The 25,890-nt window shown below is 39.9% G+C and overlaps 1 protein-coding gene across 8 annotated transcripts in view; it reads left to right on the forward strand.

Moving 5' to 3' along the window:
* Positions 1–25,890, forward strand: part of inpp4b (inositol polyphosphate-4-phosphatase type II B) — a 173,676-nt gene that overhangs the window by 91,045 nt on the left and 56,741 nt on the right. For all 8 annotated transcript variants that reach the window (XM_086295440.1, XM_086295439.1, XM_086295441.1 and 5 more), the window contains 4 exons: positions 5,926–6,037; positions 12,175–12,244; positions 15,576–15,723; positions 24,751–24,881. In XM_086295440.1, coding sequence (XP_086151566.1) covers positions 5,926–6,037; positions 12,175–12,244; positions 15,576–15,723; positions 24,751–24,881 — 461 coding nt within the window. The remainder of the gene's footprint in view (positions 1–5,925; positions 6,038–12,174; positions 12,245–15,575; positions 15,724–24,750; positions 24,882–25,890) is intronic.

A 25,890-nucleotide genomic window follows, 5' to 3' on the forward strand; every position in this document is an offset into this window, starting at 1 on the left:
CAGAGGAAGGCACCCAGGAGAAGTCCTGATGCTTGAACCATCTCAGCTGGCTATTTTTGACGCAAAGGAGCAGCAACTCTGAACCCCCATGATGTCTGAGCTCCTCACCTTGAGCCCAAGGAAACTATTTTCAGGTGCCTTATTCAGTCATTTACTACCTAGAATTCACTAGTTTTGGCAGCAAACTGAAGTAATTTAGTAATAATAGTAAGAAGACGAAGCAACAGTGGTAGTGTTGAAAACAGTGGACTTGTCGGTGCAAAATGTGCATGAGGGTGGAGGTGGATGAGTGTTTTAAAGCAAAGAAAAACAACATGAAGGAACCATGAAGAGAAGCTCGGAGGTCATGACACAGCAGCCAGGCAGGAGACCTAGTGAAGTGTCAGCAACAGCTTTATAGTCTGGGAACATCTGCCTCAGGTCTTCCCATTTGGTACTGACAATCTCTGCCCTGCCCACCAGGTACCTGAAACACATCCAGCGGAAATCAGAGTTGAGAGAAAAAGGTGGGGGGTTGTCACAGCTGGAACATCGATTGACTGGCAAATGAAAAACTTCACCTTCTGACTTAACTCTTTTTCACCAAAACGATCCAGAACACCCGCGTTACTGCCGCTGTTGCTGCATCGATCCGCCCGTCCATCTGAAGCTTCATTATGCTGCAACTCATGAACAAAATGCCAAGATACTTAAATTCCTTCGCTCGGGGCATCGTCTCATCCTCTACCCAGAGGGAGCAGTCCACCGTTTTCAGGCGGCAGTAGCAGAATGATGCAGCAAATTGTCTGGCTGAAGAAGGAACTCGGTGCTAAGTGTGATTTGCGACCATTTGGTGTCTTTCTAAAAAATAAAAATTACATCACCCCAAGTCTGTCAGTTTCTTGATGTGTTCTCACATAAACTTCCAGACAGCAGATGTGCTTTAGGGTGTTAAATTCTGTTGAGATAATGCCTCGGCTGGTGGCAATAGTACTTTGTACGCTTAATAGTTTAACTAGTTTACACTGAAGCGTCCCTATAAGCCTTTACTGTAGGGAAATGACCATAATTTGATCTGCTCTAAGGTTTCTTTAGAAACAGAGCTGTAGATATTTACTAAATACTACACTGGCCCATGAATTAATCATTGAGTTTCCTGTGCTTTTCTGATAAACGCTTTCCTATCAAATCGCTTGCAGCTAAAGTTGTTCAAATTCAGTTAAACGTATAGCAATTGTCCCACAACAGTCATTAAGTGCCTACTTGTCAGCCGGAGTCTGGATTGATGTGACTGGCTGAAGAAATGGCATCCATTCTGGATATTTTTCCCCACCTTGCTTCTTCTGTAAAAATAGCTTATCCCAGATGGTTTCTGACAGCAGTTAAGCACTAACATAAAGTAAATGTAGTGTGAAGACAGTTCTCATCATGCAAGAATAGTTGTGTGTGTGTGTGTGTGTGTGTGTGTGTGCGTGTGTGTGTGTGTGTGTGTGTGTGAGAACTGGAACAAATAGGATGTGTTAAAACTCACAAATTGTCTGCAAGTATCAATCTTCCGCTGACGTAGCTCCTGTTCTGCTTACTACAGATGTATTGCATCCGACAAACAGATTAGTTTTCTACTTCAGAATTTTACAGTTTGATCTCATTGATGTATTCCAGTTAATCGGCTTGTTTTCAATAAATGTTTGCCTGCTTCGCCTTTCAAGTTTAAAAAAACATCCTGAGCCCGAGAGCCGTTAAAATATCCTTAATTCTAACACAGAACTGAATTTTTACAATGGACACAGAGGGTGTTTTACATTAATTTTTCATTCAGACTGAATATATTGCGCATGGTGTAAGTCTCCTTCATCAAGTGAAAACCAGGGCAGTTTTTTTTTCTCAGGGAATAAATTTCAAGTGGTCCAGACATGCCAGAGAGAGTGTGCTCAGTGTAAGTGTCCCCTGGTGATTCTGTCCAGCTCTATGAACAATGCCTGCAGTAGAGTCTTATTGATTGAGTCAGTTCCCCAGTTACAAAATGCCCAATTACTCCGAATCACATGATTGTGTCATTTATCCCTAATGGAAAAAAAAAAATCAGCATTAGAACTATGACTTCTAAAGCTGGCATTCTCCATTATTACTGTCTCATGTCCTAACATCTGTCCTTAGTAAAAACTAGCCAGGGCTATATTTAGCCACCGGTCCAGCTTTATATAGGTCAAGAATCCCATCCACACTTCCATTCCTTCACAACAAGGCTGTAGCACATTTGTTGCTGTTGTAGGATCCTTTTTGTATTTTTCTGACTACTTCTATTAACATTCAGCTTTAAGGTGTCCTCAAGAGCTCTTAAAAATGTCTTCTTTTGGCAAAACACAAATAGTTATTTGCGCGTTCTGGTGGGTAATTTAGTTTCTCACTGTTAAAGCAAAACCCCTTGCAAGAGTAAAAGCCATGAGTGTTTTTGCTTCTTTTCTGTGGCTATCAGGTGTTTCCCTCCTTGTGGCATCCCACAGAGAGAAAGCCTGAGAAAAACTGACGCTTTGCTGCTTTGAAGTGTTTTGATGAACTTTCCCCACCCACGGGCTGTTGAATTTAGCGTTATTGTCCTTTTCTTGACTTTGCTCTACAAACCTCTTTCCTTTTTTTTGGTCCACAAGAGAGCGGAAACAGGATTTTTGTTTGGTCAATTTTGCACCTGCGTTCATCCATTTAACCCAAGTTATCTAAACTTGTAGACTTCATGATCTTTGACCATTCGCTTATTTTCAGAGTGATGACAGGTTGAGTAAAAACTATTATGATGCCGCATCTATAGACAAAGACAAAACAATCAGTGTAAATGAGGTAGTGTGTCTCCAGACTGTACACCGGGCTCTGCGTTGCAGTGCAAGCCTATTATAGCAGAGTATAACTGCTCGTTTCACCAAACAAACAAAAAAAAGCAACCATTGCCATCTATCATCAAAGCACCAAAGAAGCAAAAAATAACAGTAGTAATGATAGTATTTCCAATAACAGTAGAAAAATAATGACAGTAATAATATTACTGTGGAAAACATGTAACTCATAATGATACTGAGGTCGCTGCTACATTGCAACGCACCCATAAATCCAGCTAAACCACTGGGCTGGATAGACTTGCTCAAACCAATCAAAGTGGGAAAATTAGTTTTCTTGGTTGCTAAATGTGGTGGTTTGAAAACACAGTTGTGTCACAGATCCTATGTACAGAAACATCAAGTCAGCAACATTGCTCAGGTCGTTGCCTTTTGCTCATTTAACTGAATACACACATCTCTTTTTTTAAAGAGTTTTAATAGGTATGTGAACCATCAGCAGTCATGTTACTGTGTTTCATACTTTGAAGAGCCATGCCAAATGAAGTTTAGTTTGTTTTCACCTGAAGGTAAATAATAATCGAGGTCGGGCTTTTACATGTTCAGTCCAAAGACAAGCATGTCAACTGCAAAACTGGTGTTTCTAAAGAGGCTGTGTGGAGCAAATAGATGATTTCTTTGTGTGTACTCAGCTTCCTGCGACCCTGGATGAATATGCCGTTAAAAAATGTGTACACAACCTTTTGTAAGTTCACAGTGAGGTAAGCCTGATGAAGCAGCTTAACTTTAAAATGTTACAGCCTAACAGAAAAAGGAAAAAAGTTTTTGGGGGGGCATCATTAGTGGAAAAGATATTGTGTCATTAGTAGATAAAAACTGTACAAGAAGCAAAATTAAGATATGATGCTCAGCCGAAGCCTCCCGTCTTGTACAGATAATTGAAAGTATTATCATTTGCACTGTGCAGTGTATACAGTGTGTACTTAAGACATATAGCTCGTACATTTAGAGCTTATTAGTGCAAACTGGCCATTTGAAACAAATTGCATTGCATGCTCCCACGCTGGGAAATGTATCCGTAAACTACAAGAAAGCCTTTCAAAAGAAAATAACTGTTAAATGTAAGGCACTTCCCTGATAACTAATTATTTCTCAAATTGTGCCAGATTCACAGCAGACATTTTAAGCACATTATTTTTGTCACTTGAACAAAGCCATCTGATTAAGTGTTGTCATAAAAGAGATCCTGGGCCAATTAGATTAAAAAAAGAAAAAGATGGGCTCACAGGCAAAGAACAATCTGCAGATTTGTTTCCATGCCAGCTCCAACAGACGGAAAGTGACGAGGAGGGAGAAGAGGAGGGAATGTGGGAGTGGAGGGGGAAGGGTCTTTTTTTTTCTCCAAACAATGTCTTCTTTTTCAACAACAGCGCTCATCAAAACCTTCTAAGTTAATCGGAGGTCACTTCATGCTCGTGCTAAATGGCTTAAGTTAAAATAAAGGGGTGCCTCTGAAGACCAGGCATCCTGTCAGAAGTCTCTAACCTCTTCCGTGCTTGTTTTTTAATGGAACAGAGAATTGGCTCTGCAGTGATTGAGCTAAATCGAATCATCCCAGCCCTTTTAAATAGGCTGCAGAAGAGTCCTTTTCCTCACAGACAGCAGTAATATAAAAGAAATTTGTATTTGAGTAGGTGCTGAGTTTATGTTTGGCTGCAAATCAAAACAAACAAAAAAAATCCTAATATATCTCTCAAAGGCATACTGTAAGTTAATTACGTTAAAGCAATTCTAACTGAGTCTCTTGTCCACCTAAATGGGGAGTTTCATTAGTGGATTGCGGCGCAGTAATCTAAAGAGTAGGGGACCACTGTAACCCCTAAGGTTTGCCTTGGGAGGACTATCACAGAACACGATGTGTGTTAATCTCCATTTCCTCGATTATGTGTGGGCCGCTCTCAGCACATAATGTTTGTTCAAAGTCAGGGTGACTTTCTTTTCCCGTGCTTGGGTCCTCTGTTGCGCAGGAACGGGAGGCGGCACGCTAAAAAATGGGGAAGAAACAAGAAGATGAGCAGAGGAGTAAACACTGAGACAGGTGTCTGGCAAGGGACAATGATTGGATTTATAAACCGGCCAATGTTATTTTCTCTGCTTGGAGACTACTGTAAGACATTAAGTGCTAACTGAAGCTCCCAGGGTCCCACTCCACAGACACTTTCCCTTCACTCTCCAACCTCTCGATCCCCGTCCTCTTCTCCAGTTTTCACTCACATTGCTTCCCGCATCTCCTTTCTTACCTTTTTCTCACGGGTGCCTTTAGATTTTCTTCTTTTGTGTCTGCCCAAGATTGATTGGCCTCGAAAGCATCCTTTTTGCTTCCATCACCATCCTTGCATTTTCTTCTCCTCGGGCAGGGGTGTGTCATCCATCCTCCTGTCTCCCCAGACCAGTGGCTGATGCACAACATCCAATATTTTCTCCAGCTGGAGTGGAACTGAGCACATTAGGGATGGGTCTGTTAAGGTGATCAGACTCGCTCCCGCTATACCCGGGAACCATTTTTCTTCATTTGAGAGCGTCTGTCTTCCTGCCAATACTATAGATTTTCTATCAGCTCCTTAATCATGGCCCCATGATTGGGAAAGTGATTAGTCAGGTCTCTCCGATATGAAAACTCTAGTATCAATTTTCATATCTGTCGGGGCACATAGCCTGGTTTAATAAACCACTATTTGAACAGTTAGATGAAACGTTCTTTCCTTCACCCCCATCAGCTTCCTGCTGAAGCGCGCTGGGATTTTATTCTGCATGCAAAACTCCTGGGCAAAATCTGTCAGGAAAAGGAATCGCCGCAGTGCAAGCGTCCATGTCCTGATTCCACTTTTTACTCAAAGCTTTATAATTTCACAACCTGTGCAAGGCTGGAAATAAGCTTATTAGGTTTGCCGAGTCAGGGGGGGCTGACATGAAGATGAATATTTCTGAGGCCCGTAGAGGGGCAGTAGCTAGAGGAAAATATCATTTAACAGATGAGACTTTTATTTAACAGCTTGAATGAAGAGGCCAAAAGTGAATGTATCTTTTTCTCTCTCTCTCTCTTCATGTCTTGCTTTAGGTCATCTGATGGTGTGTGCACAGCAGGAACAGTGGTGGTGAGTCGTCTGAAGATGGGGGAGATGGAGGAGGTTGATGTGGACCAGATCACCACAGACATACCGTCACAGAAGGTAAGGTTAGCGGGCTGACTAGACGAAGCAGGAGCGGGAGTCTCCATGTGCCAGACGCCTCGTGCTAATACTAGGATTAGACAGGCACTGCACAAGTCCTCCAATGAGATTAAATAAACTTCAGTAAAACCTAATAGGGATTTACAGGATGTGAGTACGTTTAATGTCTGAATGCCTATATGTTGATACCGAAAGGGTTTTAAAAGAATGATATTGACACACATACACTCACAAATCTATTTGTGTCAAACCGTTATGCATTCTTCTCTACTCTTAACTGGGCTCTGAGATCACACAACGTCATCATCAGGAAGTTAAAAGAGGAAGAAGGAGTATTCTCCTTCAGAGTCTGAGTTTTTGAGGCGCCACCAGACCGAAAGTAGAGTTGTGCATATGCACTCCTGATTTGATTTCTGCATTTCTCTGCACATTCCTAAGAGGCCGTGATTTGTCAGGTGAATTCATGCTGTAGATCTCAGGGAAATCAGTTAAAAAAAAAAAAAAAAAAAAAAAAAACAAAGCTCTTGGGATATTTCTCATCCGTAAATAGGAACAGCTTTGTAGAGCAGCACAGAGGCCTGCTGTTGATTTCCTGTTTGTGTGGATAATTGTGTGTTTTTTGTACGTTGTGTTTGTGTATGCGTGTGATTCATGTCTTATATAATTGACCGAGGGCCTCTACATGGCTGACTGGCTTTCTGTTCTGCCCACCCCTGTTAATGGTGCAGGGAGGTTCCCTGCTAGGCTCCAGCATGTCACTGAAAATCTGCCCATGTCGCCTTGATGAATGTGTTGCCCTATGCGTGTGCGTGTGTGTGCGCATTTGTCTTGTCACAGCATATTTCCTTGTGTGTATCGTTGCTGTTGTTGAAGATGAAGGAAGGAAAGAAGGAAGGGCTATGACAAATCCAGGGGAAGGCTCACTTTAGACTCAGGACTCTCTTGTAGGGAAGTTCTCTTATTCCCTCCTTGTTCAAGGTACCTTAGTCATGTTCATGTGCTGCTGCCTAATTTACATATTTGCACATGCTTGTAAGTCTGTGTTTGATCAGTCCGTGTCATCGCTTAGGTGGTTGCTGCTCATGAATATCCCACTGACCCTGCAAAAATAATCAGCTGAAGCAAGAAAGATACTCCAGTCACCTTTGATCTGATCTCTTTACATATTTTAGCCTTCAAAGAGCCATCTAACAGATGCTGCCTACCGTTACAATGGGACTCCTTTCGCAGCTGAGGCCCTTAGCTCATTGTTAATACTTATCATTAGACGAGAAACTTGCCCAGTAAAATCTGCCCATTCTGTCCAATGGACACAGTTTACTCTGGAGTTAGTGTGTGTGACTCTGTGTGGCTGCTGTTGGTTGATGTCTGTTTTATTCAGGATCAGTTTCTGAGCTAGGAGAGGTGATGGATCGTCCCTAGCAGTCATTAAAGTCCTTTTCTGGGGACAGATTTGGCTGTCTGGCTGTGTTAGATGGTTCATCAGACAGGCCAGAGCTGGGATACAGCGAGCATGAAAGATTGCTAGTTGTCAGTGGTTCACGTTGCTTTGACGAAGAAACCCAGGCATAATTCAAAAAAAACATCATTTTAACTGGTGTGCATGTGTGTTTTTATGAAAAGCAGAGTGTAAAGTTAAGAGTACAGCTTCACCTCCTTTCTGTGTGAATTTGACTATTTTATACATTTTAAGGGTCTGCTACATTAAAGCCCCAGGGTTTGTATCAGTTTCTTTCAACCTTTTCAGGACCAAAACCTCAAGAATAAAAAATGTAAGAAATAAGTTAATGATGTGCCACTACACTGTAGGCTTTGGTACTCAGAACGTCTGGTTTAATAACTGTTGGCCACAGTAGTCCAGTGCAGAAGCTCTAACCCTAACTCAGTGTTATTTCACCCAACACAAAAGTCAGAGTTGCAGCTAATGTATCGTCTTTGTTTTATATTAGCTAAAACATAACTTTTGTCTAGCACTAAAATCATGCAATCCTGTAATTACCTTACAGGGTCAATGACAGTCAATTTTTTATTTTTTAATCAATTAATATACTGGGGGAGGTGGGGGTCCATGTCCATGTCCATGTCTCATTCCCTTTCACCTTCATTACCTCACCATTACAACACCGCTGCTTCAGTGTGCAAACTACCACCAATTAAATAAATGAGAAATGAAAAGGATTCAGACCATCACATTTTACAGGAAACACAAAAAGTCCTAGAAATTAGGGCTGGGCGATATGGCCTAAAATCCATATCGCGATATAATTTGAAGCACGTGTGGTAATGATATATATCGCGATATATTGTGTTCTTCTGTCTAACGTATTTTCCACACTATAAGGCACACTTAAAATCCTTTAATTTTCTCAAAAATCGAGTGTGCCTTATGTATGAATTCTGGTTGTGCTTACTGACCTCGAACCGATTTTGGTGTGCAGAAATCTGTTAAAAAATGTTTTGATGGATTGTCAGAGCATTACGGCTGCCGTAGTAAGGAGCTTCGCGGAGTAATCTGGGTCCAAAGCTCCGTCTCTTCAGGTCCCAAAGTCAAACGAACACTGAGAGTTAAAAACGGTTTAAATTCTTTCATCTTTAATAAAATCATCAGCGTTGCTGCTTTATCGGGTGTAACAATTAAGTTTTACATCCATGCATCCATGAAAACAGAATTTATTAAATTTAACGGAGTTAGAAGTTAACAGGAAGTTAGCTCGCTAGTTTCCACCTAAACATGACATACCATGTTCTGACTGAGAGATTTTTGAAACTAACTAAAACGTACAGCTCTGCCACCACTTCCGACATAAATGAAGACAGAAAACTAAACAGCAGTGGCGTTTGCAGGGTTACTGAAGTTGGACTACCTGGTATATAATGTTCTGCTACGGGATTGCTAGCGACACAGCTATGTTAGCATAACATTAGCACAGTGAAGCTGGAGGATGAACGCCAAGTTTTTTTCCACTTGATAAAAGTTAACGTGAAGGATTCTGGTGGTTAGGGACAAATGCAATCGTATAGCAGGATGCTATAGACGGGCCAGACTTCAGTCAGGAGAACAACTGAGATTATTCATCCACAATAGGAGGTTAGTTATTAATATACTGCAACAACATGGGAACAGTACAGCTGCGAGAGAATTCAACATTAATGAATCAATGGTACTGAAGTGGAGGAAGCGCAGTTTTTGGCTTTCCCCATATTTCAAAAGTGCTTCATCTCTTTGCTATGACTGTCGCCCGGCATAATTTGCAGATGATAATGGTTGTAGCCACTGCGATGCTTTCGACCGCGATGCGCTATCGCGATAGAGCGGTATAGTCAAAATCTCTATCGGTGGCCAAATTTATATCGTTTCTATCATATATCGTTTATATCGCCCACCCCTACTAGAAATGTACCTGTTTAGTGTCTGTCAGATTTTTCCCTACAAGAGATTTGTAGCTTCTTAGTTCACCTTGTCGAATTGCTGTTATGCATCGGACCTGCGGTTTGCGACATCCTGCAGTTCAAAACAGTTAGAAATAGTACATTCACAGTTTGTTGCCTCTTCAACTGATGGAAGAGCAGCTGTAATGGTCCAACAGAAAGTCATTAAACCGAAAGTCATTTAACTCCAAATGTCTGCTGTTGGTCTCTGTAAATGGAACAGGATGTCTTCCTGTACAGAGATTTGGGTAAAAGAGGGTGACAGACTAAAGATGAGGACCTACAGGAAAGGAATTTACTTTAGTGGAATATTTATTAATTCTTTCTTTAGACTGACAGCGGTTTGTGCTTCTGCATTTTGACATTTTCGTCAAATTAAATATTGGAGTTAAATCGGTGCTAAGTTGCCGAGTGTCTGAAGAGGAAATGGTGAGTGTGGGGATATTGCACATATGAATTTAATAATAACTACATTACAATTTTATCTTTTCTCTAAAGGTAACGAGTACGTAATCCGTTCCATTTGTTTGTCTGTTTGTTAGCAGTCTAGCGTCCACAGTTTTCAAGAGATCAGTTTTAAATTTTGTGTGATGGTAGATACCAATTACAGCTTGAACAGGTGTAACTTTGGTGAGAGTCAGGTCAAGGTCAACATCACCCAGTGTGAAAATCTGTAAAAACTTGATATTACCCAAAGTGTTTTATGGATCGTCTTCAAACTTCACTACAATATACCAGCCCCTGGGGGACTTGAGTACCTAGATTGGCTAAGCATTTGACCTTGACCTTCACTGTTATTGTGCAAGGTCAAAATTGGCCTTCTTACCTTGCAGTAGCAGCACTGCAGTCTCTGGGTGTTACTGAGGCTTAACTGTTAATTGTCTAAATCTGAAAAGGTGTAGATAAAGGCCTCAGGTTGGCTTGGGGGAGATCCTACTTACCATAATGCTTTCTGGGCTGTCATTTTCAACCAGTGAAATAAAACCAGTGTTTCTACTAATTCTGATGTCAGTCTCCACTTCATGTTGCAGCTTCTGAGCCAGGTTGTAACAGTGGGAACACCCACTTTTTCACAAATCACACAAATTTTTAATAATTGTGTGTAACTTAGGCTACATCCACACGTACACGGGTATTTTTGAAAACGGAGATTTTCCGTTTTAGTTTTAAAAACTTATCCCGTCCACATGTAAACGCAAAAATGAAGGAAAATGCTGCTAGGAACATGCCAAAGCAACAGGTGGCGATATATTCCTAACCGTGTAGAAATGTTGGCCAATCAGAAGTCTAGAAGCCTCGGTGGGAAATAGTAAACATAGATGGGGCATAGAAGCAGAACCAAGTTGTATGTGTGGAGGGACAGTAACTGTGTGTATATATGTAAGCATTTAAACACTGCAGAGAGTACAATTAACAGTAATAGTATTGTAGAAATGCATTTCACCGAAACAATAACGTGGCGCACAGTGTGACGTCAAAAAAGGCGCACACCTTTGACGCTGCGTGCAAAAAATGAGTTTTAGTAAATACGCCGTTTACATGTGGACGAAAGGGGAAAACACATAGAAGAATCTCAGTTTTCAAAAATACCCGGGTACGTGTGGACGGAGCCTTAGATAAGTTATCAAGATTTTGTTTTTAAAAGGAAAAAAACAGAAAATATTTAACACTCAGCCAGAAACAGAGTCGCCCTCTGTTGGCCTTTAAAGACAGCTGCAGGTTTATGGCACTTCCACATGCTTTATATTTTCAGATTGTCCATATTTTTCCCTCTCACACCCAGCTCGTCACATCTATCCCTTCGCTGACCCTGGTTCTGTCCAATGTTTCTTCCTGCTAAAAGGGTTTTTTACTCCCACGGTCACCAAGTGGTTGTTCATAGGAGGGTCATCTGATTGTTGGGGTTTCCTTTCTATCAGTGTAGATCTTTACTTCACAATATGAAGCACCTTGAGATGATTATTGTTGTGATTTGGCACTATATGAATACAACTGAAATGAAAATTAAATTTAATTGAATTTCTTCCAAAGTCTTTTGCTTGCTTGAGAAATTTCATTTTGGAAAATTGCACCTAAACTAATTCAGAACATTAGAGTATACTGCAAGTTTTATGAGAGTGGATTTTTTGTCTCTTGTTGGTTACTGTTGTAATGATTAAGCAATGAAATAACCACATTAAAAGATATTGGATCTTTTGCCTAGTAGGACACAGTAATTGAGAGATTAAAGCTGTGTGGTCTCCCATCTCTCCTAAGTAAAACCAGGTAATTTACTGTATGTCAGTTGATAGTTTGAAATTTTGAAAGTTTGAAATTTACCAGCTGAAGAAACCGTATATATTTATAGATGTATATGTATAGATAGAAAGATAGATATGGGTTTTTTAATGTAATTATGCTTATGTGAGCAGCTTTATGGTTCTCTAGCAGAACACGGATCAAACTACCGGAATTTTACCTGCTGGCTACAGCTTTGGCGCTAAAGTACCTCTCAGTGTGTCAAAGCTAAATTAGGATTTTCAAACTCGAGCTGCCACCAAATTAGAGTATATGTCACATCAAGTCTCAGTGTCAGGCTGCACTTAAATGTGGTTGCCGTCACAGGCGACAGTTTGTGATCAAAGCCTGAAAGCACATCAGAGAAATGCTTTACTGTTCATGCTCATGTTTGCCAGTTTTCATCTTGTCTTTTCTTCTGTTCTTTCCAGTGTCCACTGGTATGTGAGTCTGCGCACCATTCTTGCACCGACAGAGAAAATAACCCATTGACCGGGCCAGGTATGAGTCACACCCTGAGCACCTGTAATTTCACCACTTATTGCTGGATAATGTTGCAATAAAAATGCCTCTAATTTCCCCTTCTTGAAAGAACTCTATAATGGCCTTGAAGGAAAGGCTGAAAGACTCTATTATAATGCATTTAATACATTAACATCATGTAACGTCTTCATCTAAAAGTCTGTTAATGCTCTGCATCTGTTTAACCTTGAGTAACTTCTCTATGAATAACATTTGAAGTCTATGCTGTGTCCTTTTTCTTGATTAAAGAATTTTATCTTCCCTGCTTACATTTACTATGCGCCAAAGTGTTTTTAGACAGACAGAGACTAGTGAGAGGTGTCTGACAATGTTAGCCTGCTCAGTTCTTTGTAGACTAACTATATATATATATATATATATATATATATATATATATATATATATATACATATATAACAATTCTGTAACTGTAACTTCGGTCGTTGCTGTGCTTTTTTTGGAAATCGAATTTCCCAGAGGAACCCACCCGAGGGATTAATAAAGTTCTATCTTATCTCTTATCTTATCTTAAAGATGATCAGAAGATGTCATATGAGCTGCGTGAGACTAATTTAGTGGTAACACAGAAAGTCAGCTCACTCACTGGTTAGAAAAGAGAGCATTGCAGAGAGAAAATGAAAGACATGTAGACGGAAAAGCGTGTGACTTGAAAAGGTCACAACTCCTGCTGTGTTAAAACTTCACAGCCCCTTTTTCAAAGGAAACTTGGGAGACACACATCCATTTGTTCCACACATCCATTTTCTCCTGTACCTGGATCCCCTTAGCCTCCCCGAGCTCCCCAGCAGCCGCACGCCTGTTGTCATGGTGTCATTGCTGCTTACTGTTTCTACTGTGATTAACTAGTGAACTGCAGCCATGTTTGCAGGTGCACATCTGCAGCCTGTCAAAACAATACCCTCCCCACAGATACAGCCAGATTGAGTAACGCAATTTAGTCTTCCACTTTTATTACCTTTCAAAATGAGCATGCAGAGAACAGGGAGATAGCAGAGCCCACGCGCAGCAATTCTCGGCAAGTCATTTTCTTAAGAGGTGTCAGGAAGGGAAACGGAGGCGTCTGATTGGTGGACAGATTAGTGTGGCGGCAGGGGGGAGTCCGGGGGTTAATCCGCTTCGCTGATGGGGGTGGAAGTCAGCAAACTGTTGCTCCTCCGATTAAGGCTGTGCCCTCACCCCTTTCTCTCCATGTATCTCCTCATTTATTTTTGTCAACCCATTAAAGTTTTTCGAATCCCCGTGCCAACGATTTTTGATTTTCACATTTCATTTAGATGCAATTATGAACCCTCTCAAGAGTTGTTCAGGCTAGTCATAATTAAATTGTCATTAATTTCAACATCTTAAGCGCCGTAGAAAAATAATATTAAGCCCGTCTGCAGTCTGTCTGACTTATCGTTATTGTCCTTAAGAGAATCTCTTGCTGTCTGTGTGGAGTTTTTATAGTGTAGTAGCCTGTCTACTGCTATGCAGTTAAGTCAGTAAAAAGTCACAAGATTAACACTAATAGAAATGCCTTTCGTGCAGAGCTTTGGAAAATCTTTTGCTGCATTTCTTGCTGTGCTTGCTGTGGTTACTGTATGGTAGTTTTCTCTATTTGATTTCAGTATATTCTTTGCTATTCTCATCATCTAGATATCACATAAAAAGCATCCAGCACATGGACCATATGTAAACCCCACAAAGACAACCCCCAACAAGAATGGGACTTCTGTTCTGTACCCTGATCATTTGTTTCTCTTTATTATCATGTTTAAATTCCTGAGTGGTAGTACACTTTGTTGGAGAGTGGATGTCAACCATGGATTTGTTAAGAATAATTAAAAGCTATGGAGTTGTATATGCATTTGTAATATCTATATAAAGTACCAAAACAGTGTGGGGGGATGGTATCAGATGGTAAGGAAGAATGTTTGTTCATGGTTTTATAACACCAAAGGAAGTCTACAACACAAACCGATTATCCAAACTCAGTTATTCTTGGATTTGGTCCCGAAATGATGACGTTAACCAAACAATCAAATCCAGTCAGACTAGCATGAAATACTGTTGGCTGGTGGCGAAGATGGGAATTGTTGGAATAGTTTTTAACATTTTTTATTACAGTTGTTTTGTTTTGATTTGTAAAGGTTACCCAGTTTTTACTAAGAAACTATCTTTTATTAAACCACATATAAAGCTGCTGCTTAAGTCAGTCAAGTAGCACATTGCATCACATTGCATCCTAAATGAAAACTCTTACCACATAAGGACTCCCACTGTCGTGTGCCTTCTGGAACCCATCTGAAGGGCATCGCTGAACTTTAACACTCGAGGACAAATGACGTAGCAGTGTGAGGATTAATGGCTCAGACACTAGGTTTCAAAACGAGGACTCAGACAGACGACCTTGAAAAAAACAAAAAAACAACAGTTTACTTCCATCAGTGTTATAGTGCTGTATAAGGGCTTCTTATGGGGACTGTTTTCTGCACTGCCAGTAGGAGCATGAGTATGGCTTCCATTTATGAATTAAGGCAAAAAAAAAATTTGATTTTTTTTTTTCCTGCTACGCATGTTTGACTACCCATTGCAAGATTTTCAAGGTTTCACTCTGAGTGCTTCAGCTCTGCAAACAGAAAGGAGTACTACACACAGTTTAAGGCTCACAGCTTTCTTGCCCTCTGCTGCTAGCATGCAGATAAGAGCATTAGAGCTGTTTTTCGTTTCCAGCCTTCAATTGCTGCTATTAGCCACTCTCTGCAAGAAAAAAAATAAAGATGGGACTCAACGTGAATCAGTTTTAATGGAAGAGCTGGGCACTGGGGTTCGTAAGGAAACTTTCAAAATGATTCAATGGACCGTTCCTCAGCGTTGCACAATAAATAAGCAATTAATATGGAAATGGAGGAAATAATAAGGCAAAGATTAGTAGGACAAGGTTACGTGTTTTGCTCTGCTGTGCTGTCAACTGAAGTATAGAGAGAGTAAGAGAGGGAAGGAAGGCCTTGAAAAATGAGAAACTTCTTATCTACGGCAGACACCATTATTGATTATAGAATTTAATTTGTGCTTCATACCTCACACGACTTTTCAAGACTTTTGAAGTCTATCTGTTCTGTCACGTCCTTGAGGCCAGCAGCTGTCAGAGCTGATGTAAAAGTCTGTTTACCTTTTGCAAAATTAAAGAGAAACTCTTTAAAATTTATAAAACAGGGATGTGATGTATTTTCTGCTGTGTCAGATGGTTCAGTGAACAACTTCTTTTTTTTTACTTTGTTCTCACCATCCCTTTGTCTTTCTCTGGCAGTGTTCAAGAACCCAGTATGCAAAGTGTACAGATTTCAAACAGTGGACAGCAAGTGGATGCTTGTGCGGGAACAAATGGAGGAGTGCACTCTGTCGTTCAGTATCCCCAAACAGCTGCTCGCGCTGTACATTCAGGAGGACATGAGTAGGTAAGCGCATCTGAAAAATCAGACATAATCGTTGTGTGGACCTTAATTTCTTCTTCTTGTCGTGGAGATTAAGGACCCAGGCTGTGGAGCCATACTGATTAAACAGAAGGCAGGTCTTTTATTTTGGCTGACTCGCAGTTCTCAGAAACAAAGCCCAAAGTAAATCCAAAAACAAGAAGCTGAGATTCAAAATTAGCCCAGGAAATCACGGGGGTTAACACATGAGGGGAGCTTAGCAGACACTGCAAGAAAGACTGAGGGGAAGACACAACTATTTTTACAGGGATTCAAATTCAAATTTTTATTTGTCACGTACACAGTCATACACAGTACGATATGCAGTGAAATGCTTAGACAACTGCTCGTGACCTAAAGAAAAAAAAAGGAAAGGGCTATGAATAAGATAGGAAATAAATATGAAAAATTAAAAAGTGTAAATTTAACTAGGAAGGAATAAAATATAAGAATATAAAATATAAAAAATGAAATAACTGTACAACACAAATTAGAATGAAGGGTAAATTTAACTGGGAAAGAATAAGATAAAATATATAAATTAAAGTTGAAAATAAAATAACTGTACAACAAAATACACAATACACAGTATAGAACTATATAAGAATGTATGAAGAAATATAAATAAATAAATAAATATATATACACACACACAATAACAGCAGCTGTACAAGTATTAACTGGAAATGAAGAATATAGTGACCAGTGTTGTGCAATCCACATTTGTCTTGTGCGGTGCAAATATGCTTAAAGTGGTTTAAGTGATGAAGTGAAAACAATGTCCAGTGTGTGTGTAAGAACTATATGTGTGGGTCAGTACTGTGTGGTGGTGTGATTGAGAGACCGTATCGCCTGCGGGAAGAAGCTCCTCCTCAGTCTCAACAACAGACTGTTCTCTCTGTTGAGGTCAGGAAAGCGATTCCGCTCCCTGAAGACCAACACAGAGAACAGTCTGTTGTTGGGATGGCTAAGGTCCTTCACGATCTTCCTGGCCTTGGTCCAGCACCGCCTGCTGTAGATTGATCTGGGATTTGTAGGCTAGTCTTCTGGGCAGATCCCAGCACCGCACAGCACCGCCTGCTGTAGATTGATCTGGGATTTGTAGGCTAGTCTTCTGGGCAGATCCCGGCACCCCCGTGCCTTATGTTTGACACTGCTCAACCGAGGCAGGGTTGAGAGTAAAACTAAGTGCAAAGAACAGGCAGCAGCTGACTACCACAGCAAAACAAGAACTAACTTAAGACTCACTAAACACAGAAGAAACCTATAATAAAGAAGGAAACTAAGCATAAATAACACAATCTTTAAAAAGTAATAGAACTCAAATATAAAAAGTTCAAAAAACCTCAAAAACAGACTAAAGCATAACTCACAATGAAACCTAACAGAAAAGCCAAACAGAAAGCATCTGAAAAAGACAAATAACTCAAACATGGCACGGTTTAGTTCAACACAACAACAGCCACCTCGAGACACTTTATATTGGAAGGTCTTCAGTCTAGACCTTACAATAGTGGAGAGAAAATCCATCAGTGAGATAAAAAAAAAAAACTCCCCTCTTATGGGAAGAAACCCCCAACAGAACCAGGATCAAGGAGGTGGAGCCATCTGTTGCAACAGTTGGGGCTACAGCTGTACACAGGGGAGGCTAAAAAAGACAGAATGCAAACAACTAAATATTAAACACTGTAACTAACTCACAAAGGACGACAGTAATGAAAGCCTCAGAATATAGGAATCAGGACCCAACGTGGTCAGGAGATAGACCAGGTCACCTAGTAATTGGAAAGTTGGTGGTTCCATCCCTGTCTGCTCCAGTCTGCATACTAAATATCCTTAGCAAGATGCTAACACCAAGTTGCTCTTTGATGATGTGTTGGATATAAAGGACTTCCATGCAAAAAGCATAAAAGAAAGTCCATGTGTGAATAAGTGCTCGGATAGAGCAGAAAAGTGCTATATCAGAACCAGTTCATTTACCATTTTTCAGTCTATAAGGAAACCAAGTCAATAACCCAAACTCCGAGATTAACTAGAAAACTGAAATACACAATACACAACCCACAAACAACCTAAAGACCGCAACAGCCTCCTCCCATATTTAAAACTAACCCCTTTACAACCTCAGCTCTATTTGTATGTTTAAAGACTTTACTTGGAATCAAAACAGAGTCTAGTTGATACTGTGTGAGAAAAAGGAAAAATTAGACCATCCCCTCGGGCTCGACCGTTGATTGTCAAGGCAGATCATTCCTTAACTGGCCTGTTGTCTCTGGCAGCCCTTTCTCATACATAACACATAAACAGTCCATACATAGACACGCTCACACATGAATTATTTACGCTGACTTCAATCCAAGGCACACAAAGATCCAATCAGAGATCTGGATGAGTGCGTTAGTAGGAGGATGTTTTTCCATTTGTAATCACAGCATGTAACAAAAGCCTCACACAGCCACACAACATCAAGGACACGTGTCCGTCACATCCCTTCCTTAAGCATATGCACTGGATCCCATTCACCTTCCAGTAACGTGTTCCTAGAGCATCGGTGCTGTTCTGCTGCCTTTTTAACCTTACTTCCTGATAATTCAAATCTTAGCTAAATTTAGAAGACAATTATAGAATATTTATGAAATGCGTTATCTGTATAATACAGCTCATGAGCACTCAGCAGGCTCCAAACCATGACTACCGTATACAGTGTTCGTTTATTAACACCCATGTGCACCATATCTCCAGCTTGGTCGCTCGAGCACCTCTTCTATAATCCTCTTTAAATGTTGTCTTTCTCCACGGTGCCTCTCCATTTTGGCGATTCCGTCAGCCAAGCTCACAGCGGTGTTAGCTCAGGGTTTTTAATGATTCAGTAACTGCTGTAAAGTTGTGAGTGCAGCAGCGGATGTTGGGTGGCTTAGTTTGCTTTAGCACTCTGTGATAATCTTGGATATTTCTTCCGTCTATTTGTTAGCTTTAATGTCTCCACTCATGTTCTAATCGAAGACTGTGAACACAGAGGCAGTAGAGTTTCCGCTGTGGCTCCTTGTGCGCGTCGCCGTGTGTATGTGTGCAAAGAAGATAAACGCATGTGCAGCAAAGTGTGCGGGTATCGATAAAACCTCCCTCATTAAGAGCTGTCTGGTTTCTCATTAATGAAAAAAGAAAAAGTGCCCTTGCTTTTGGTGTTAATTAACAAGTACTGTGTTTGCGTGTCAAGATCATGTAGGTGACATTTTGGCATCCACCATCTTTGTTTGCACTTGCTCTTTATATCTAAGATCTGGATTAATGGCTGTGCTTGTTGTCTTGATGGAGCCGTTTTTTCACAATAAACTGAAGGTATTTGGGGTGAAAAATGCTTGCTTTTCAGCGCAGCCACAGAGGTTTTATTGACCCCCACACAAAAGGCCTTTAGTTATTAAACTGAACAGTCACTATAATGCGCCATGAAATAAAGGCAGCCACATGACAGGTCTTTTCTTTTTTGGAAATGTATTTTGTTATCCGAATCATCTGGCTGACTCAATTTTAACACATTTTCCTCTTTATCTGTATCGATCTATTGTTTGTTTTTAATCTGCATCACATGTCAGTTTAAAAAAGTCATTGTTTATAATAACTACAAATATATTTCATGAATTTTATCCAGTTAATCCTCTTATCTTCCTTTTTCTTACCTTTTTTGCTTTCTTATGCTGTAGGACATTGTTTTTTGTTTTTTTAATTTTATTATAACTGAAAGAGATGCTGCTTCAGTCAGGGCCACAATACTAAAAATATTATTTTTATTCTCTGACCGCAGTAATTTATATTTAGTGGTGGGGTGGATGGAGCTTACCTTGTAAGGGCTGGTGTGGTGAGAGCCGCAGTAAAACCCCACCACAAAACGGAGCAGGCAAAAAACCCCGATAAATATCACGTTAAGTTAGATAATAACTTAACGTGAAATTAAAAAGTACTATCCACTAGCCAAAAATAAAATATTGAATTAGATAATCATTTGCAACAGTATTAATGCCAACAGTCCCGTCTTCACTCTTCCAGTTAAGGCACAGTTTCACAACACTGCTGCACACAACCCCTCCTCTCAGTTACAGCTGAAATACCTAAAGGCCTCAACAATAAGCAACACTTTAGGAGGAATTTCAAGAGGTCAGTAAAGCTCCAACACTGAACTAATAAACACATATCACAAATGTTAACCAGGCAGGCACACATGTTAACATTAGGTCAGGAATTACCTGACAGCCACATTATGATTTAGCCATGAATTGTTTCAAATATTGCTTTGAAACAATTCAAAGCAATATTTCAAGATGATCGAACACAGTTCACTGCAGTTCCAAGTTTTTAAAACGATACATTAAAAGATAGAAGAGTTATTATTAGACTAGCAGCTAATAATAAAAGGATAACACTAATATGGGAGCTAGGTAGCTTCCTGCCTGCCTATCTGTAACACTAATACAGCGTTAATTTAACAGGATAACACAATTTGATAGGAAAAATGTGACTTGTTTTTTTTTTTTTAATGCACTACATAAAAGACTCTTAAAATTCATCTTCAAATACAGTAACATAGTGTTTGCATTGTCAGATAACTCAAAAATGACGGTTATTCCTTGTATTGTTCTAATATATTTTAAAAAATAAGCTTGTCAATTTCCCCCCGTGTTATACAAAATTGTCAAGTTTGAAACTCTAGTATCGTGGTGACCCTGTTAGATGTAGGATGAAAAGGAGGCATTGAATTGGAGGTGGGTGACAAAGCGGCTTGCAGAGGTAGCAGCAACTGTGAGCAGCTTAAACCGGCTTACCGATTGGATGTGTAGAAGAGTATTGCTGCTGACTTGCACTCCATGGCCTGTGTAAAGTGTAAAAAAAACAACTGTATAATATACTGTGTTATTCCAAAGAAAGTTATTTTAGCATGAGTAATGAATTAGAATGTAGCAGAGTCTCCCTGAATGTTACTTTTGGGCTTTAGAGTTTTAGTGTTAATCAGCAATGAATATTAACAAATATCTAAATCCTGATGTTGAACACCTAATACCTGCAAAAAGAACGAATATCCAAGCAGTTGATAATCGAGAAGGCAAAACAACATACACAATAGGACAAAGAGGACAGGAAAAGTGGATGATTGTTGTTTGTTCTCACTACAGGCTAGATCATTTCAAAGATGCAATAAAGTCATCATCTTACTCTATAATATTAAATGTGACATTGAAAATGCATTTTCCCTAACATCTGCTGTCTGTTAAATGTTATACTAGGATCTGTGACCTTATTTTTGCATGCATATTTAATCAGCTCATACCTACTCTTATCACACCTTTACCCTTTCCAGACAATAGCGCAGTGATTAAAGGGGGTGAGTCTATCGTATATCTCTGTTCACCATCTCTGTGCCTCGGAACCCTCATTTAGCAAGCAGATATGCGTATCTGTTGTTTTAACCATTATTTACATCCACCTTGACCTGAGACACAAAGTAACAGAACGATAGTGTGGTTTGAGCCTGTGATGCAGTGTCTTAAGGATATTTAGTGGAGACCATTGTGGCTATATATTTACTATTTTAACACTTAAATCAGAAAACTTGAAACCACTGTCTCCTTGATCATTAAAGTGGTCAAGTGGATTCATTAAGAACAATGTATATTTCAGTGAAACCAGTGGAAACATGGGTCTGTTCAGTACCCACTAGCTAGAAAATCTACTATAAGATTATCTAAACAGCACAACATTTAAAGACACTTATTAGCAGGGTTGTTCCTTTTCCTGATTGATGCCAAATATTTTTTATTTTGTTTTCTTATAAAACAACAGGAGTTTCAAGCCATTTTGCAAACATTTTGCATTACAACTACACCGATCTTGGTTCAAGTGTCTTTTTAATTGAAGATAATTACATCACAAAAGTATCAATGATTCTCATTTTCAAATCACATGAATGTTCTGCTGTCAGTAGCGATATAAGCGACCTTTACTCTGAAAATCTGGAATATTAGGAAACTTGAATATCACTGCCAGTTAACAGTCCACTGCTGTCCTCCGATATATGTACTCTTATTTGTAAAACTACTCTGATATAACCGGTGGCTATGCTAGTTTCTGTTTTGTTGAGCAGGTAGGCAGTGTAGAAACAATGTCTGATGGAATATTTAAGAACAAACATAGTGTGAAAATTCACCAAAGGCAAAGTGCAAAGAGTGACTACAGAAACATAAAAAACACATTTTATGCTGTTATAAGGGGCTGAGGGCTATCTGTGAATTTATTGCTTGCCAGGCAGAGAAATTGGGCCAGAAGGAAAACCACAGGTCACTGGACCTGCTCAAGCATAAGAAGTGGGTGAAATCAAAAAGCTAGAGGACTCTGAGAGGAAACCAGAGCTGGATTTTCCACTGGCAGAAGATAGCAGATGGGCACAGCTGGATACAGATCTGAGTGATATGTTGGACAGCATCCTGAAAGGAGATGTAACCAAGAAGATAAAGACCATGGTGCAAGCTGTGCAACAGGTACGCCAAGATGCCATGAAGGAAGGCAGACACCAGCAAGCCATCAGCAGATCCCAAGAGGTGGCTTTGACAGATCACATAAAAAAACCCCGGCATTGCTCAAGAAAAGGTGCTGAAAGATAGAAAAAAAATTTGCAGGAAGGAGATAAACTGTAAAAACCAGAAAGAGAGAAATGTCAAGAGAGAAAACATTTTTTTAACCCTAACCACTTTACAAATCACTCCTATTGGAAAGCCCAAGAGCAGGAACCTGATATGTTCTTGGGTAGAAGTTAAGGACAGTGTGGAAGTGGGACACGATGACCCCACCAGAGATGTTTCAGTAGGAAACAGTTTTTCCTGCTGCCAACACTTAAGATGCACATCCCTTTTAACATGACAGACTTTGCCATCGACTAAAGTAACAGAAATAGTTGGAAAATCTCAAGAAGGATCCACTTCAAGACCATGAGACCCTACTTTCAAGATCTATAAATACTGCCCAGTGGCACTGAAGAGTTTTGAGAGATGCTCCTGTTAGAAGTTTAAATATGTTATGGTCTATTATTATTCACAGATTAACATATAATCTACTCACCAATGTGTATGTTGTATCCAAACAGAAAGTGTCCCAGGATGTTTGGAGGACTCATCCAGTTTTATAGCTTTAACTATCAGGTTCACACCTATTTTTTATCTAACCAAATAACACTGACCAGCTGATCCAACAGGCCGCCAAGTACCATCAGGAGTAGTTAAGATTGCCCACTATCATCCTTTTGAAGAATACCAGCATTTGATCGATGAGGCTCTTGTCAAAGAATGACAAGTAGCCTTATTCCCTATTAAGGTGGCTTTCCACAATTTCCCATGAGGATGAGGATGTAACCCAAACAGCCGGAGAAAGCCACTGGGAAGATAGCCAGGGCAGCTGAAAATAGCTGTGGTTGACAAGAGCAGGTGAAGACTAATTTAGTCTTTGCAGTAGCAGTGCCCTACTGGAGCACAGTGTACAGGTATAAGGGGTGAAACACTTGTGGCCCTGAGATAGTTGGGGATAATGTTTAATGTAGGGTATCTTGTCAGGTGAGAATTTTACTCAGAATTGACTGATTTAGTATGGAGTGATCCATTAGTTACTTATCTCAGTGTCTATTCTGGCAAAGACTTAGATGTAATTACTTTTATTTGGTCTGACAAACAAGTGGTACTCTTGCATTCTACTGAAATATGCTTACTTCCATCAAGTCTATCTTTATACATCATAAGCAGAACTTACAATTTAACCACATGCACAGTGTGTTTACAGAATTGCCCATATTGTGGCTTCCAGTTGGTTTCAAGGTCCAAGTTTGATTAAAACTTGATTAATTATGAAAAGGATCAAGAAAATCTTTGATATGTGACCACAGCCTACATGTATGTGGATATAAATTGAGATGAATGCTTAAACCTATTGAATTATATTCTTTCCTCACCTTCATAAGCATAAGCCCACGCAGATAATTGTGATTTAATTTCTTGTTTTTGACACGGTTACTGAATGACCTCACAGTTGCTGTGGCATTTCAGAAGAAACTGTTTCTTATTTCTAATCAGCTGATAAACAATGCGGTGCACTGTTTGACTGCCAACCTGTTCAGGATGTACCCTACCTCTCTCCGAATGTCACCTAACATAGGCTCCAGGTTTCCTGCAGCGCCTTCAAAGATAAGAAGATAAAACTAACTGATGGATGAAAGCATGGTTGTTTTTTTTCTGTTTTGAGGGGAATCAGTTCCTTGTCTTGTTGGTTTGGTCAAATCATTTGCTGTGTAAAATCCTAAATTCTAATTCTGGTATCTAAAAATAGCTGATTTACATTTGTAATTTGTGATCAGAGGAGCGTATAAAGCCTCCTTTAACCTCTAATTTCTATAATATCTCTGGCATTTACTTGGTTGGCTGCCACAGGGACAGTGTGTTGATTATCTGTGTCTATCTGATATTCCCTTTCATATTCAAATTATTTGCCAAAGAAAGAGATTATGCATCCTAGCTGGAAATCAGCTGCTCCACACACAAACAAGACACAAATGTGCACAGACTGATGCATATTGGCAATTATTTCCAAAAGAAAGACCACAAATTATTATGGCATAAAGCTGCAGGCGCAACTAACTGAAAGACACCTGCTTGTTTCAGTATACACAGACAGCAGAAGAGTTAGTAATCGCAGAAGAAAGAGTAGTGAGGGGAGAATTTGAAAGGCCAAAGTGGATCAGCGGACACCAGATATTTTAGCCTGGGGTTTAAAGTTGCATTTATCTGGCTCAGGATGCGTGCATGTTTCAGTATGTTTTAACTTCTGTCTGTGTTTTAAGAGGTTTGCTAATAGTTTTTTGAACCTGAACTAAAAGATTAAGTTCCTTTGAAAGAAGTATAAAAACGATGAAAGTGGCACAACACTAGCTAAAGCACTACAATAATACCTCAATGGTCCTCACAGATCTGTGTTTATTTGTAGGGTGCAGGATCTAAAGGAGCTGGGAGATCTTTCCCCTCACTGGGACAACTTACGGAAGGAGGTGATGACACGATATGCAGGAATAATCAGCTCCTACCAAGAGACCTTGGCTGAAATGGACAAGATTAACGGTATGATAACTGCACCTATCTCTGAATTTGATATTCCCGTCTGTGTCAACACATGTAGTCATGCACACAAATGCGAAGTCAGACAAATACACAAACTGGCTTCTAAATTGCTCATACATGCATACACATCACACACAGACATTTGAAAAAGAAGGCTTTTATGCAGTCCTGTAAAACACTAAGTACATCTCGATCATAAGCTTGTAGAACCACCTTTAGCACCAATAACTTTGCAAGACTTTCTCGGTTTCTTACATGGTTGTGAATACATTTTTACCCACTCTTCTTCACTGAGGTTTGCAAACATTGCAATATTGTGCCACAGTGTTTCAGTCAGGTTGAGGCTGGCTAAAACACGGTATCTGTATTTTTGCTGCTATAGTTGGGGTCATTGTGTTTTTGCATGAAATAGTTTTGGCTAAGCTTCAGCTGTCAGACAGATGGCCTAACATTTGACTCTAGCATACTTTGGTATAAAGACGAGTTCATGGCACTGAAATGCCCGCATGGGGCCCGGGTCTTGTGGCTACAAAACAAGCCCAAATCAATACCCGTCCTCCACCATGCTTCACAGTAGGTTTGAGGTGTTTGCGCTGATATGCTGTGTTTGATGAATTATCAATACTTTATTTTAAAAAGGATAGACTGTCTCCTGGCAACCCTTTCAAGAAATGTAGGTCTTGTTTTTTGGGGGGTTTTCTTTGGTTGGGAAGGACAGGTATTGGGAAGTAATTAGTCTGCTTCTCATTTGTCCCAGGGTTTAACAGGTAGATGCCGAACGCGTGATTTTGGCAATGACGAGGTGTTGTTGAAAATGCATTCTGAAATACAAAGGTGATGTATGTGTTGCATATAGTTTGAACTTCAAAAGCTAGATAAAAGCTCGTATGAACAGCATGCATATACAGTACAGGATATTGCACTCTGTATGGGGCTTGTTCTCAAGCTTACGCCCTCAAAGACACAGTCCCATTAAATAAAATGAGAACAGAATCATTTTTATACATTT

The sequence above is a fragment of the Aulonocara sp. 'chitande type north' Nkhata Bay genome, linkage group LG6, assembly GCF_057382095.1.
Source record: "Aulonocara sp. 'chitande type north' Nkhata Bay isolate Kocher_YH1m ecotype deep benthic linkage group LG6, A_spYH_male_GT1.1, whole genome shotgun sequence".
Lineage (NCBI taxonomy): Eukaryota > Metazoa > Chordata > Actinopteri > Cichliformes > Cichlidae > Aulonocara > Aulonocara sp. 'chitande type north' Nkhata Bay.